The 13,017-nt window shown below is 42.6% G+C and overlaps 1 protein-coding gene and 1 pseudogene across 5 annotated transcripts in view; both read right to left on the bottom strand.

Annotated features, from left to right (window-relative positions):
- HEPHL1 (hephaestin like 1) overlaps window positions 1-13,017 on the bottom strand; it is a 44,507-nt gene that overhangs the window by 17,694 nt on the left and 13,796 nt on the right. For all 4 annotated transcript variants that reach the window (XM_079973404.1, XM_079973403.1, XM_079973405.1 and 1 more), the window contains 5 exons: window positions 10,368-10,536; window positions 8,619-8,758; window positions 8,282-8,413; window positions 7,181-7,392; window positions 2,387-2,537 (listed from right to left, as the gene is read on the bottom strand). In XM_079973404.1, coding sequence (XP_079829530.1) covers window positions 2,387-2,537; window positions 7,181-7,392; window positions 8,282-8,413; window positions 8,619-8,758; window positions 10,368-10,536 — 804 coding nt within the window. The remainder of the gene's footprint in view (window positions 1-2,386; window positions 2,538-7,180; window positions 7,393-8,281; window positions 8,414-8,618; window positions 8,759-10,367; window positions 10,537-13,017) is intronic.
- On the bottom strand, window positions 6,440-6,879 carry LOC307215096 (ubiquinol-cytochrome c reductase complex assembly factor 5 pseudogene; annotated as a pseudogene). The gene has a single exon. The product of its transcript is annotated as a ubiquinol-cytochrome c reductase complex assembly factor 5 pseudogene (transcript).

Below are 13,017 nucleotides of genomic sequence, written 5' to 3'. Positions count from 1 at the left end.
AATTGTTGATAAATTGGACTGTTTCAAGAAGTGGCAGAAAGATATATCTAAATTTGTCTGGCAGGGCAAAAAGCCCAGAATTAAGTTTAAGATACTTACTGACTCTAAAGAAAGAGGGGGGTTTGCCCTGCCGGACTTAAGACTGTACTACGAATCGGCAGCTTTCTGCTGGTTAAAAGATTGGCTACTTCTTGAAAATGCAGACATTCTAGACTTGGAAGGATTTGATAATAACTTCGGTTGGCATGCATATATTTGGTATGACAAGGTTAAAGTGTACAAGGGTTTTAAAAATCACATTGTTAGGAAAGCACTATACAATGTTTGGATTCGGTACAAAGATTTACTGGAAAATAAAACTCCCAGGTGGCTTTCACCAATGGAGGCCAAGGAGGTAAAGAAACTCAATATGAGAACTAATTGGCCGAAATATTCTGAAATTTTAGAACAAGAAGGTGGTGAACTTAAACTACAAAGTTATGAGAAAATAAAGTCCAAGGTACGGGATTGGCTCCATTATTTTCAAATAATGGAGGCCTACAAACAAGACAGGAAAATTGGTTTCCAGGTGGAGAAATCGAAATTAGAAACAGAACTGTTAGAACCCAATACTAAGAATTTATCAAGAATGTATAACTTGCTGTTGAAGTGGAATACAATAGATGAGACAGTGAAGCCAGCTATGGTTAGATGGGCACAGGACATAGGTCATGACATTATGTTTGCTGACTGGGAGCAGTTATGGACCACAGGTATTAAATTCACGGCATGTAATGCCCTTCGAGAAAACATTATGAAAATGATTTACAGGTGGTACATGACCCCAGTCAAGCTTGCGAAGATTTATCATTTGCCCAATAACAAATGTTGGAAATGTAAAGAGATTGAAGGTACCTTCTTCCACCTTTGGTGGACCTGCCCAAAGATTAAGGCCTTCTGGGAAATGATTTATAATGAGATTAAAAAAGTGCTTAAGTGCACCTTTCACAAGAAACCAGAGGCATTTCTCTTGGGTATGGTCGGCGAGCTGGTGCCGAAGAAGGATAAGAATTTCTTTTTGTACGCTATTACGGCAGCAAGGATTCCCCTAGCAAAGTATTGGAAGACACAAGAGCTACCCACGCTGGAGGAATGGCAGGCGAAAGTGATCGACTTTATGGGACTGGCAGAAATGACCGGCAGAATCCGCGACCAAGAGAAAGAGACTGTGGAAGAAGATTGGAAGAAGTTTAAAATATATCTTAAGAGTTACTATAAAATTGAGGAGTGCTAAAATGCTGAGGGAGAGGAAGACGTAGAATTGCAGCGGTAAATCGTATTTAGTTTAGGGTGAAATTGAAAAGGAGAATGAATTTATATTTAATTGGCTAAGAAGGGTTGCTGAACAATTGTTAAAATAAAGGATGCAAAAAGGGGAAGGCATGGGGAAGTCCGGGAAAAGAGGTTTATGGAAATAAGGTAAAGAAATTATGATTTTTTGTGTTTGTTTTTATGTTGTTTTTGTGTTTGTTAAAAATTGGAAATTAATAAAAATTTTATTTAAAAAAAAAAAAAAAAGGAAGGACAGATCCTGAAGCTGAGGCTCCAATACTTTGGCCACCTCATGAGAAGAGAAGACTCCCTGGAAAAGACCCTGATGTTGGGAAAGATGGAGGGCACTAGGAGAAGGGGACAACAGAGGACAAGGTGGTTGGACAGTGTTCTCGAAGCTACCAGCATGAGTTTGACCAAACTGCGGGAGGCAGTGGAAGACAGGAGTGCCTGGCGTGCTCTGGTCCATGGGGTAACGAAGAGTCGGACACAACTAAACAACAACAACAACAAAGTTTGTATGCATTTCATAAAGATTCAATACGTTTGAAGAAAGTTGGCAGTCAGACACTGCAGCTCATTCTGCAAATTTCAGCAACAGACATGGTACCTCAATGGCACCGCCATGGTCAGTATTTTGTGGGAGGGGTTCAAGTGAATACCGGGAGAATTGATTAAAGTGCTCTGTCACCCTATGCAACAAATCCACTTAAAAAAGAAACTGACTCCAATTAGAAAAGTCATGGGGAAGTGCGTTGGAATGAACAAATAGTGTGGAATGAAGTAATGACTTATGAAAAGGCATATAAACAAAAGCAAATCAGGCTGGATGCTCATTGTCGTTTAATCTCCCACAAAAAAAAATCATAATGAATGCTCAATAAAGGCCAGACATAGTCTAAGTACTGTGTAAGCTTTGTGCAAGCAAATCAGGACAGAAGCTCAATAAACAGGTTGTTTGGAGAAGCCCTATGTTCTTCCCCTAGGACCTAATTCTGCCCTCATTTCTCTTTCATAATGGATACCTCTGCTACAAACCAATACCCAATGGTGATTTTTTTTTTTTTTACCATACCGTGCATTCTGTTGGATTCCTGGAAATCCTCATCTTCCTTATTAACTTTGGATGGATCACCAGTGAAGGAATTGATGTTTGTGTCAAGATAGAAACTCAAGTTCTCATCGAATACTGTAAACAGTAGGTAGAATTCTTTGTCTATTCCTTTCTGCAGTCAAAAAACAAATATGCATTAGGGGGGAAAAAACATTTCCACTTTTTTCTTTAAGCAGGAGATCAGAATCATTACGCTAGAATCTTTCATCAATGAAATAACATTCAAGTGCTAAATTTTGAACTTTCTCTAGTATTAAATACAGAGCTATAAAATACTCTACAATAGCTTCAGGAATCTCTCCCACTCAACATTAAAGAAAGTTTGCATGGCCCTTTCAGCCTGGAATGCACTCATGATTCTAAGATCTGGATCTTTTGGTTTACAACAACAACAACAACAATTTAATATTAACGTATTTTCCCGTATATAAGACTAGGTTTCCCCCAAAAAATATAATGTCAAAATTTTAGAGGCATCTTATACATGGATATATCTCTCCCTCCCCCATTTTCTTAAATCGGAGTCCCCCAAAATAGGGGATGTCTTATACATGGGGGCGTCTGAAGGCAGAAAACATCCGGGAATTTCTGCGGCGAGTTTTGCTGCTTTCTTTGGTGACTAACTGTTTTAAAAGTTAATAATAATAATAATAATTTATTATTTATACCCCACCCATCTGGCTGAGTTTCCCCAATACAGTATTAAATATTAAAAGCTTCCCTTAACAGGGCTGCCTTTCAGATGTCTTCTAAAAGTCAAATAGTTGTTTATTTCCTTGACATTTGGTGGGTGGGTGTTCCACAGGGTGGGTGCAACTACCAAGAAGGCCTGGTTCCCTGTAACCTCACTTCTCGAAATGAGGGAACTGCCGGAAGGCCCTCAGAGCTGGACCTCAGTGTCCAGGCTGAACGATGGGGGTGGAGATGCTTCTTCAGGTATACTTGGCCGAGGCCACTTAGGATTTTAAAGGTCAGCACCAACACTCTGCTCTTAAAGAGCAAGCTTTTCCCATCATGGATAACCTGTGCTATATATTATACAGAAAACGTACTGTGGTATTTAAAAACAAAACTAGAACATGTCCCTGGACTAACTGCTGTTTCACAGGTTTAACCACCTAGAAAATGACGTTCTTAAAACAGCTCCTAATTGTGCATACTGAATTAAAAGGATTAACCAAATTGAAGGAGGAAAAAATCTCTTTGACAGGATTATAAAACTAGTCCAAGAGGTTTTGGTTAGAAATAAACGTGTCTACATTGATTGGTAGCATTTTTTCCAAGGTTTCAGGGAGGCGTCTTTCCCAGCCTAACTCAAGATCCTAGAGATTGAAGCTTTTAGCTTTGTGCACTCCCTCTAAGCTGCAGTGTTTCCTCATCTGATTATGCACCTATGTGGTCATTCCACACTTGGTTTGAATCCCTTCCACCTCAACGATTTTCTGATATGTGGGTGTTCACATTCAACAAGTGTGAAATCTGTGTACACAAAGTCATACATTTATTGACACGTAACATTCAAAGAAAGGGACGCGGGTGGCGCTGTGGGTTAAACCACAGAGCCTAGGGCTTGCCGATCAGAAGGTTGGTGGTTCGAATCCCCGCGACGGGGTGAGCTCCCGTTGCTCGGTCCCTGCTCCTGCCAACCTAGCAGTTCGAAAGCACATCAAAGTGCAAGTAGATAAATGGGTACTGCTCCGGCAGGAAGGTAAACGGCGTTTCTGTGCGCTGCTCTGGTTTGCCAGAAGTGGTTTAGTCATGCTGGCCATATGACCCGGAAGCTGTACGCCGGCTCCCTCAGCCAATAAAGCGAGATGAGCGCCGCAACCCCAGAGTCGGCCACGACTGGACCTAATGGTCAGGGGTCCCTTTACCCTTTACCTTTTAACATTCAATGAGTGTACTGTACAAGGTAGTGTACACAGGTTTGGTGCCATACATGGAACGAGTCTGCCCCTGCGGCTTGATGGAGGTAGAAACTGCCTCTCATGTCTTGTTATGCTGCCATTTCTACGGGAGTATACGCTAGGTATTTATCACTCCTGTTATACAAAAATCTCCAAATGGGTCCGAACTTCAATGTCTAAAACTCCTGGTAGAGGACAAGGATCTAGAGATCATGGTACGGGTGGCCAAATTCTGTGCGACTGCCATAAAACTTAGGGAACAAGCTGTACTACCAAAATGATTAAGGTTTTAAATTACAATTTTAGGTTATATTTTAGTGATCAAGATTTAATATGTATTTTTAACTGCCGCTGTATCTGAATTGTTATACCCAATAGCAATTTCAATGTATTCCCGTTGTGTTTTAAGATTTTCCTGATATTGTAAGTGAGCCGGAACTGATCTGTGACTGTAATAATAAAAAAATTCTATTCTACAGGTTTGCTGCCACCAAACAGGTGTGTGCAGACGAGGGCAACCAAGATGATTCCAACCGAGGGTCTGGAAACCAAGCCTTATGAGGAATGGTTAGAATCATAGAATCATAGAGTTGGAATAGACCACAAGGGCCATCGAGTCCAACCCCCTGCCAAGCAGGAAACACCATCAGAGCACTCCTGACATATGGTTGTCAAGCCTCTGCTTAAAGACCTCCAAAGAAGGAGACTCTACCACACTCCTTGGCAGCAAATTCCACTGTCGAATTTGAAGGAGCTGGGTATGTTTATGGTTGAAGGAGCTGGGTATGTTTAGCCTAGAAAAGAGGAGATATGATAGTCATCTTCAAATATCTAAAGGGCTTCCACATGGAAGATGGAGCAAACTTGCTTTCTCCTGCTGGAGAGTAGGACTCCAACCCATGGATTCCTGTTACAAGAAAGGAGATTCCGACTAAACATCAGGAAGTTTCTGACAGTAAGACAAGTTCGACAGTGGAAAGGACTCCCTTGGAAGGTGATGGACTCTCTTTCCTTGGGGGTTTTCAAGCAGAGGTTGGATGGTCATCTGTCATGGATGCTTTAGCAGAGATTCCTGCATTGCAAGGGGTTGGACCAGACGACCCTCAGCATCCCTTCCAACTCTACAATTCTATGACTTTATGATGGCTGAAGCAATTCCCTTTTACTGGTAACAAGACAAGGCTACAGTCCGCTTCCTAAAGCACCTGTTACGGGTGGGGAACACATAGCCCTCCAGATGTTGATTGGCAAAACCTCTGACCACTGGCCATGCTGCAGGGTAGGGATATCTGTGGCCCCCTCCCAGGTGTAGATGGACTCAACCTTCCTCCAGCCCCAGTCTACAGGGCCAATGCTCAGGGAGGAGGTGAGTCAACAACATCTGAAGGAGCACAGTTCCCCACCCCTACAAAGAGATCTCTTTTTTATTATTATTTGTGGAAGGGTTTATAAAAACAGATGATTAATCAATAAACCAATGATGAAATGTTTCAGATGTACAATTAATTACAGCTTCTGAAATAAATATAAGTATTGTAACCGGTCTTTACTGTTCAGTTCCTGGGTAGCCGTGACTACAATAAGACAACTACAGCATCTTCTTCCAGCAACCTGGGTAGCAAAAACTTCATGGGACTCGAAACAGTCATCGTTCAGTCTGAACACTTGTAATTTTCTTACTTTAGATGTGAAAGGCAAGTAGGATTTAGAAGTTCAGATTTCACTTCAACTAAATTAAAGGTAAAGGTAAAGGGACCCCTGACCATTAGGTCCAGTCGTGACTGACTCTGGGGTTGCGGCGCTCATCTCGCTCTATAGGCCGAGGGAGCCGGTGTTTGTCCACAGACAGCTTCTGGGTCATGTGGCCAGCATGACTAAGCCACTTCTGGCAAACCAGAGCAGCGCATGGAAACGCCGTTTACCTTCCCGCCAGAGCAGTACCTTTTTATCTACTTGCACTTGGACGTGCTTTCGAACTGCTAGGTTGGCAGGAGCTGGGACCGAGCAACGGGAGCTCACCTCATCACGGGGATTCGAACCGCTGACCTTCTGATCAGCAAGTCCTAGGCTCTGTGGTTTAACCCACAGCGCCACCCGTGTCCCATTCAACTAAATTATTCAGTGTCAAAGTCATCTTCCTTCCAAATTTTGCTCATGCCGTCTCTCAGACCCTTTTCTACGGTAAACATCATAAAACGTCTCTTTCCCAATTCGGACTCTGATCATTAACCATTCCATAGCACCTCCAAGGATAAAAAAGAAAGGGAGAAATCTATATACTCCAAAGCGTTGCTTTCCAGGCACCATGTTCAAGAGTAGTTTTATTTTATGTTTGACAAGCATTTTACATAGGAACTTATAATCCTTGCAAGGGAGTGGTTGATCCTTGCAACTTTCCATTTGTGTTTCTATGTCTGGGATGCAACCTACTCAGGTTCACGTCAACAAGTGAGAAATAAAGACTCCACTGCAATATCAAATCATTTCTGCAGCATTCAGTGTATAAACAGAATCTTCAGCATCTTCCATGAATTTTGTCTAAACCCAGGGCCAACCCATGCATGAGACAAGGCGAGGCGACTGCCTCAGGTGGAAGGATCCATAGGAGCAGCAGACTCCCTTGTTATCTCTTTTTCTTGTTGTGAGCTTCCAAGGGGCGTTTGATTAGCGACTCTAGGAAGCCCAAAGCGGAACTAGAAAATGATTTTTCTGATCATATGTTCTTATGTTGTAAGTAGACCCAATCAATATAACTTATTTCAGATCTGGATTTGCTTAACATGCTACCCTTTGGGCTCAGTGAATGCTCTCAGCCATTCAAAATGCATGAACCGATCGGAATTAGTACCTGTGTTCCATCTGGTTCCAAAGTATTCTTCTTGCAGATTATTAGAGGCCCCACAAGACCAGACTGGGTGTCCATGACAGGATCATTTGCTGAATAATACAGGTAGGTGAGACATGGTGGATCATCGCCCGTTGGGCCGACACTTTCAGGAACTCTCCATTTGTATTTAAAGGTCTCGCCGGGTTTAACATAAGCCCCCGGCTTCTGGTGCCCTAAAAATAAAAGGAGGTGAAAAAGCACCCTCCCAGACGAAACTTGCGGTAACACACACAGAATAATAAAAGAAGATCATTCAAGTAAATATCCTCATAGAAAGCAATGGAATTTAAATGAGTAACTGTAGTTGGATCAGACTAATTTTTCTGTGTGACTCCCCTCCCCCTTTTCGGATGACAAGCTGTTATCTTTCTCTTCCTCTATTTTGACTGATAGATTGTTTAGGCTGTTCTTCACGCAGCTGTGTTACCTAAGAAATTTGTACACTGCTTTAGGCATGCTTTTTCCCATGAAAAAGCAGTGTAAAAATGTGTAAATAAATATTGTTTCATGCCACTCTAATCTCCAAGCAGTGAGGGACTCTAGGGGTTCCTGCTCTCACCTGGTTTCCTTGGAATGAAGGTGGATGGAGACTGCGGTGTCTTTGGGATATAATATTTTATGTTAAGATATGCACAGCCTGAGCAAAGGATGGGGGAGGCTCACAGCATGGACACGCCCAAAGGATTTTGCTCCTCCATTAGTCACAGATTTGGACCCAGTACCCTTCCCTCTCTGCAGCTTTCAGCCTCCAGTCCTTTTCTGCTCAGCTGTCACACACCACTCTGGCAACTGTTCTGTGACCTAGCAGCGAGTTGAGGGCTGGAGAAGGCTCCCCCATTTGTTCTATAGGACAGAGCAACTTTGTTGGTTATACCAGTTGTGGTGCTTAACTAGTCAGCCCCAAGCCATTCCCTAGGCAAAGGGACTGGTTGGGCAAGCTTGCTCTTATACATTCTACCCCTTACAGGTACAGGATCCCAAGAAATGGAAGGAACTCAGGGCATGATCCAGAATGACCCCCGCCTCAAATTCATAACAATATACATAAATAAATAACGTTACCATCTTCATAAGGGGCTCCTTCTGACGATTTGTCGAAAGCTACGCCATGAGGCATCATGCTGTAGTTCTTGTCAGCTTTATTGGCAAAAGTAACCAAAATTGTGTCTCCAACTTCAGCTTTGATAACTGGACCTGGGGGAGAGCAGGGAAGAGAAATGAGCTGGTTTGGGGACGCTGAGCTTCAAAACGTCTCCCTGCTTGCCCCCATCCCCTTGGTTAGGGGCATTGCTCAGATGGGAGAAATGCTCTCAGGGTGCCTAGCCACAACTTCCAGTGTGAGAGGCTGTAGCGGGACTGAAACCAGTGCCAAAAAAAGACCCCAAACCACAAGGCGTACCAAGTATGCCAAGGTGAGCAGCGCCTTCTGCTTGCTTCTTTCTGCGAGTAAATTTTCCATCGGTGTAGGACACATAATGAACTTTCCAATACTGCCCTCCGATTCGGTCATCCCCTTGTATGAAGAAAGGTGCTGAGTCGCTGTGAGAGAACAAAGTATTGATACCGCTTGTACAGCTGGCCACAGATTTGAAATGCTCAATTTAAAGCAAACAGGTAAGCTCACAGCTGCCGTTTTAGTCTCACAGCAACCCTGTGAGGAAGGTTAGACTGATAGGTAGCCATTAGCCCATGACTAATTAGCCAAAGGGGAAGATAAAGGGGGAAATAAAGATAAAGATGATATGAGAGACATGGGATTCCTGCCTAAAGCAGAAGTCCTGCATCACTTTTTTCTTTTCTCTCCTCACCTAAGGTAACGTGCAGAGAAATGCACCATGTGACAGTTTGGGATATAACAACAACATTTTATTTCTCTACAAGTTATCAGGGAAGAGACAAGGAGTCGTCTCAAGGCTTCTTCTTTCAACTGCACCCATTTATTGGTTTGTTTTCGTTCTTATTTTTATTATGTATTTTGTGTTTTTCAGATTGTAATAAATTATGTTGTGAACCGCCTTGAGATCTACAGATATAGGGCAGTATACAAATTTTTAATAATAATAATAATATCGAATTCTACCCCACTGATTTCAAACTTAGGTTTCTAATATTTAAGTCAAACATTCAATCTGCTATTCCACATGGGCTTTAAAAACAACAGCAAAAACCTGGTGCATATATCTGCATAAGTTAACTTAAAGGTAAAGGTACCCCTGCCCGTATGGGCCAGTTGTGTCCGACTCTAGGGTTGTGCGCCCATCTCACTTAAGAGGCCGGGGCCAGCGCTGTCCGGAGACACTTCCGGGTCATGTGGCCAGCGTGACAAAGCTGTTCTGGCGAGCCAGCACCAGTGCAGCACACGGAAACGCCGTTTACCTTCCCGCTATAAAGCGGTACCTATTTATCTACTTGCACTTAAGTGTGCTTTTGAACTGCTAGGTGGGCAGTAACTGGACCGAAAGACAGGAGCTCACCCTGCCGCGGGGATTCGAACCGCCGACCATACGATCGGCAAGTCCTAGGCACTGAGGTTTTACCCACAGCGCCACCCGCGTCCCTCTAAGTTAACTTAGTAACCTATTTATTAAACTATTTATAGACTGCAATTTCATTTAGAAAAAGGTGGCATACAGCATACAAAATTACAACAACGTAACTGTTAAGTTGTGGGTGAACATATCAGACGACACAGCGATTCTTCAAACAGCTCTTATATAATAATAATAATAATAATAATAATAATAATAATAATAATAATTTATTTATACCCCGCCCATCTGGCTGGGCTTCCCTAACCACTCTGGGCGGCTTCCAAAAAATATTAAAATACTGTAATACATCAAACATGTATCAAACATCTTGTTTATTCACAGGCCAGAACAGAACTGAACTGAAGGGTTCAGCCAGCCTGCTTATATAGAGCTGCACTACAACACAACAGTAACCACTTTCTGTAACTATCCAATCATGGAACGTCACTTTCAATCCCTTATTTGCATATGTGGACCTGAGTGAAAACTATCTACAGTATCCCCCTGCTGGCCCAAGGTGAGAACTTCAGTACATAACAGTAACTAAAACATCAGTAAAAATGTCAGCTTTCAGCTAAAAGGGGAAAAGAAGAAATAAATAATGTCACAACACATACCTGCCAGTAGCATTTAAAGGCTGGCCTGTAAGTTTATTAAAACCACCAGGTCCATAATCCCACAAAATTCTTTCAGCGGCAATGAAGTATCTTCTTTCCTGACCACTCTGTGAAGGCCCGGTAATGTTTTGACCGCAAGCCTTGATGTTGTAGAATCCCATCATACCAGCTACAGCGTAGGAAAGGACACACAAGAAGTCTTTAATTTGATCTTGTTTCACCATGTAATCAATTGTGCTAATGCTATAATTTCCAAACTGGGTTGTCAGGGGGCACAGTAGCGTGCCAAAAGAGTACCAACATCATGAATCACAAGTTGGGACAAAGGTGAGGTAGAAAAACAACAAGCAAGCAAACAAACAAACAAACAAACAAACAAACAAACAAACGGAGCCAAAATTGTCAAGGTGATGGAACAATTTCCCCTATGAGCAAAGGTTACAATATTGTGAAAAGGGGAAATTCCATGCTAGGGATTATTAGGAAAGGAGCTGAGAACTGCCAATATCATAATGCTGTTATTGTTAAGTTGTGGCTGAACATATCAGACGACGGAGCGTTTCTTCAAACAGCTCTTGTTTATTCACAGACCCAGAACAGAACTGAACGGTTCAGCCAGCCTGCTTATATAGAGCTCCACTACAACGCAACAGTAACAACTTTCTGTAACTATCCAGTCACTGAACGTCACTTTCAATTCCTTGTTTGCATATGTGGACCTGAGTGAAAACTATCTACAGTATCCCCCTGCTGGCCCAGGGTGAGAACTTCAGTACATAACAGTTATAGAAATCTGCGGTGTGACTGCATTTGGAACACTGTGCACAGCTCTGGTGGCCTGACCTCAAAAAGGTTCAGAAAGGGGTCAACTAGAATGATCAAGGCTGCAATGGAGCAACACCCCTATTGATGAAAGGTCAAAGTATTTGGGCCCCTTTCGTTTAGAGAAAATATGAGTAAGAGAAGGACGTGTTGGAGGAGTCTAAAATGATGTGTGGTGTGAAGAAAGTGGATAGGGAAAGTTTTTCTCCTCTCATAATGTTAGAGCTTGGGGGCATCCAAGGAAGTTAAATGTTGGAAGATTCAGGGCCCAGAAAAGAAGGTCCTTTACAAAGCACATATTTAAACTATGGAATTTGCTGCCACAGAAAATACTGATGGCTGTCAACTTGGATGGCTTTAAAAGATGCAGGAGCTAGGAATAGTAGCCCTGTGAGAGGTCTTATAAAAACTCTCAGCACCCTTAACAGGCTTCAGTAAATCTTTGGGGCAAGCCAGGGCTGTTAAAATGGCATAAGAGTGCTTTAAATGGTGTGAATGCGACCTAAAACAGGATGAAGTCTAGGAGAGATGGGCTGGAGACAGAGGCTCAGAAAGTATCATTTCACTGCCATCTTTTGTCTGGACAAGTGGCTCCACTGGGAGCTCTCCATGGTGCTGCAACAATGGACCTGCCTTGCTGGCTGGTATGCCTTGCCCCATGGGCTCCTCCTGGGAACCAGAACATGGTATGAGCGCCAAGTCAGGTTGGTTAAATGCTGGTTTTATTGGTGGTTTCCCTCTACTATTTAACTTGTGCTTTTACTTATTTGTTTGCTTGTTTTTATTAAATTTTATTAAATTTCTATACCGCCCTTCATCTGAGGCTCACAGTGGAGTTTGCTGTATATATAAAAAAATACATAACATAGTAACAAACCAAGCAACCAAATACCCCCCCCCCCCCCGTTTAAAAAGCCATGGATCATTTAATTAGCCAAAGGCCTGGGAGAACAGGAATGTTTTTGCTTGGTGCCTTAAGATATGTAACAAAGGCACCAGGCAAGCCTCGCTGGGGAGAACATTCCATAAATGGGGAGCCACTGTAGAAAAGGTCCATTCTCATATTGCCACCCTCTGGATGTCTTGTGAAGGATGGGAACACAAAGGGCCTCAGACTGATGATTGCAGGCTCTGGGTTGGTTCATATGGGAATTTATGGCTGTTCATAGTACTTTTTTAAAAAATGTTGTGCTGTTTGAAGGACCTGCTGTGGCTGCCTGGTTATTATTGCTTGTCATTTTGAGCACTTTTTAATTTAGATGCAGCCTATACAGTCCTGCAACAAATAGGCAAACAACAGGAAAACATTAGTCCCAATTGGCAGCTGCCAAAAGCAGCAATTATTATCAGTGGGACAGAGCCTGTTATTGCTATATGGCTTTTTTTAAAAAAAAGTTCACACAATACATTTGTGGAATCATTTCAAGCTTGATGCACTGTGTAGAATGTCAACTTCTTTGCTTAGAAACCTTTGCTGATATGTCTCCTTTTGTGCATTTATTTCATTTTGTTCCCATGTCCAACTGTAACTCATCCTGTACCCTCAGCCTATGCACACAGTACAACTGAAACAATCAGTTCCCTGCTTATTCATCCTTCCAGTTTCTTCCCCTTATTATTTTTTTTGTTTCCTTGGTGTTGAATCTGTAAGATCCTCGGGGCAGAGACCTGTGCTCTGCTCTGTACAGCACTATCTACACCGATGCAGATACAGTGGTACCTTGGGTTACATACTGTCAGAGCTGCCCCTAGGTCCCAGCTCACAGAGGACCAACGCGAGGCTGTCGTTATGTACAAAAGTCTTTATTGAGGTTCAGTTTCCATTTCC

This window comes from Podarcis cretensis, assembly GCF_951804945.1.
Source record: "Podarcis cretensis genome assembly, chromosome: 4".
Lineage (NCBI taxonomy): Eukaryota > Metazoa > Chordata > Lepidosauria > Squamata > Lacertidae > Podarcis > Podarcis cretensis.
Note: the sequence above shows the minus strand (reverse complement) of the source record. Positions and strands in the feature narration are given on the sequence as shown.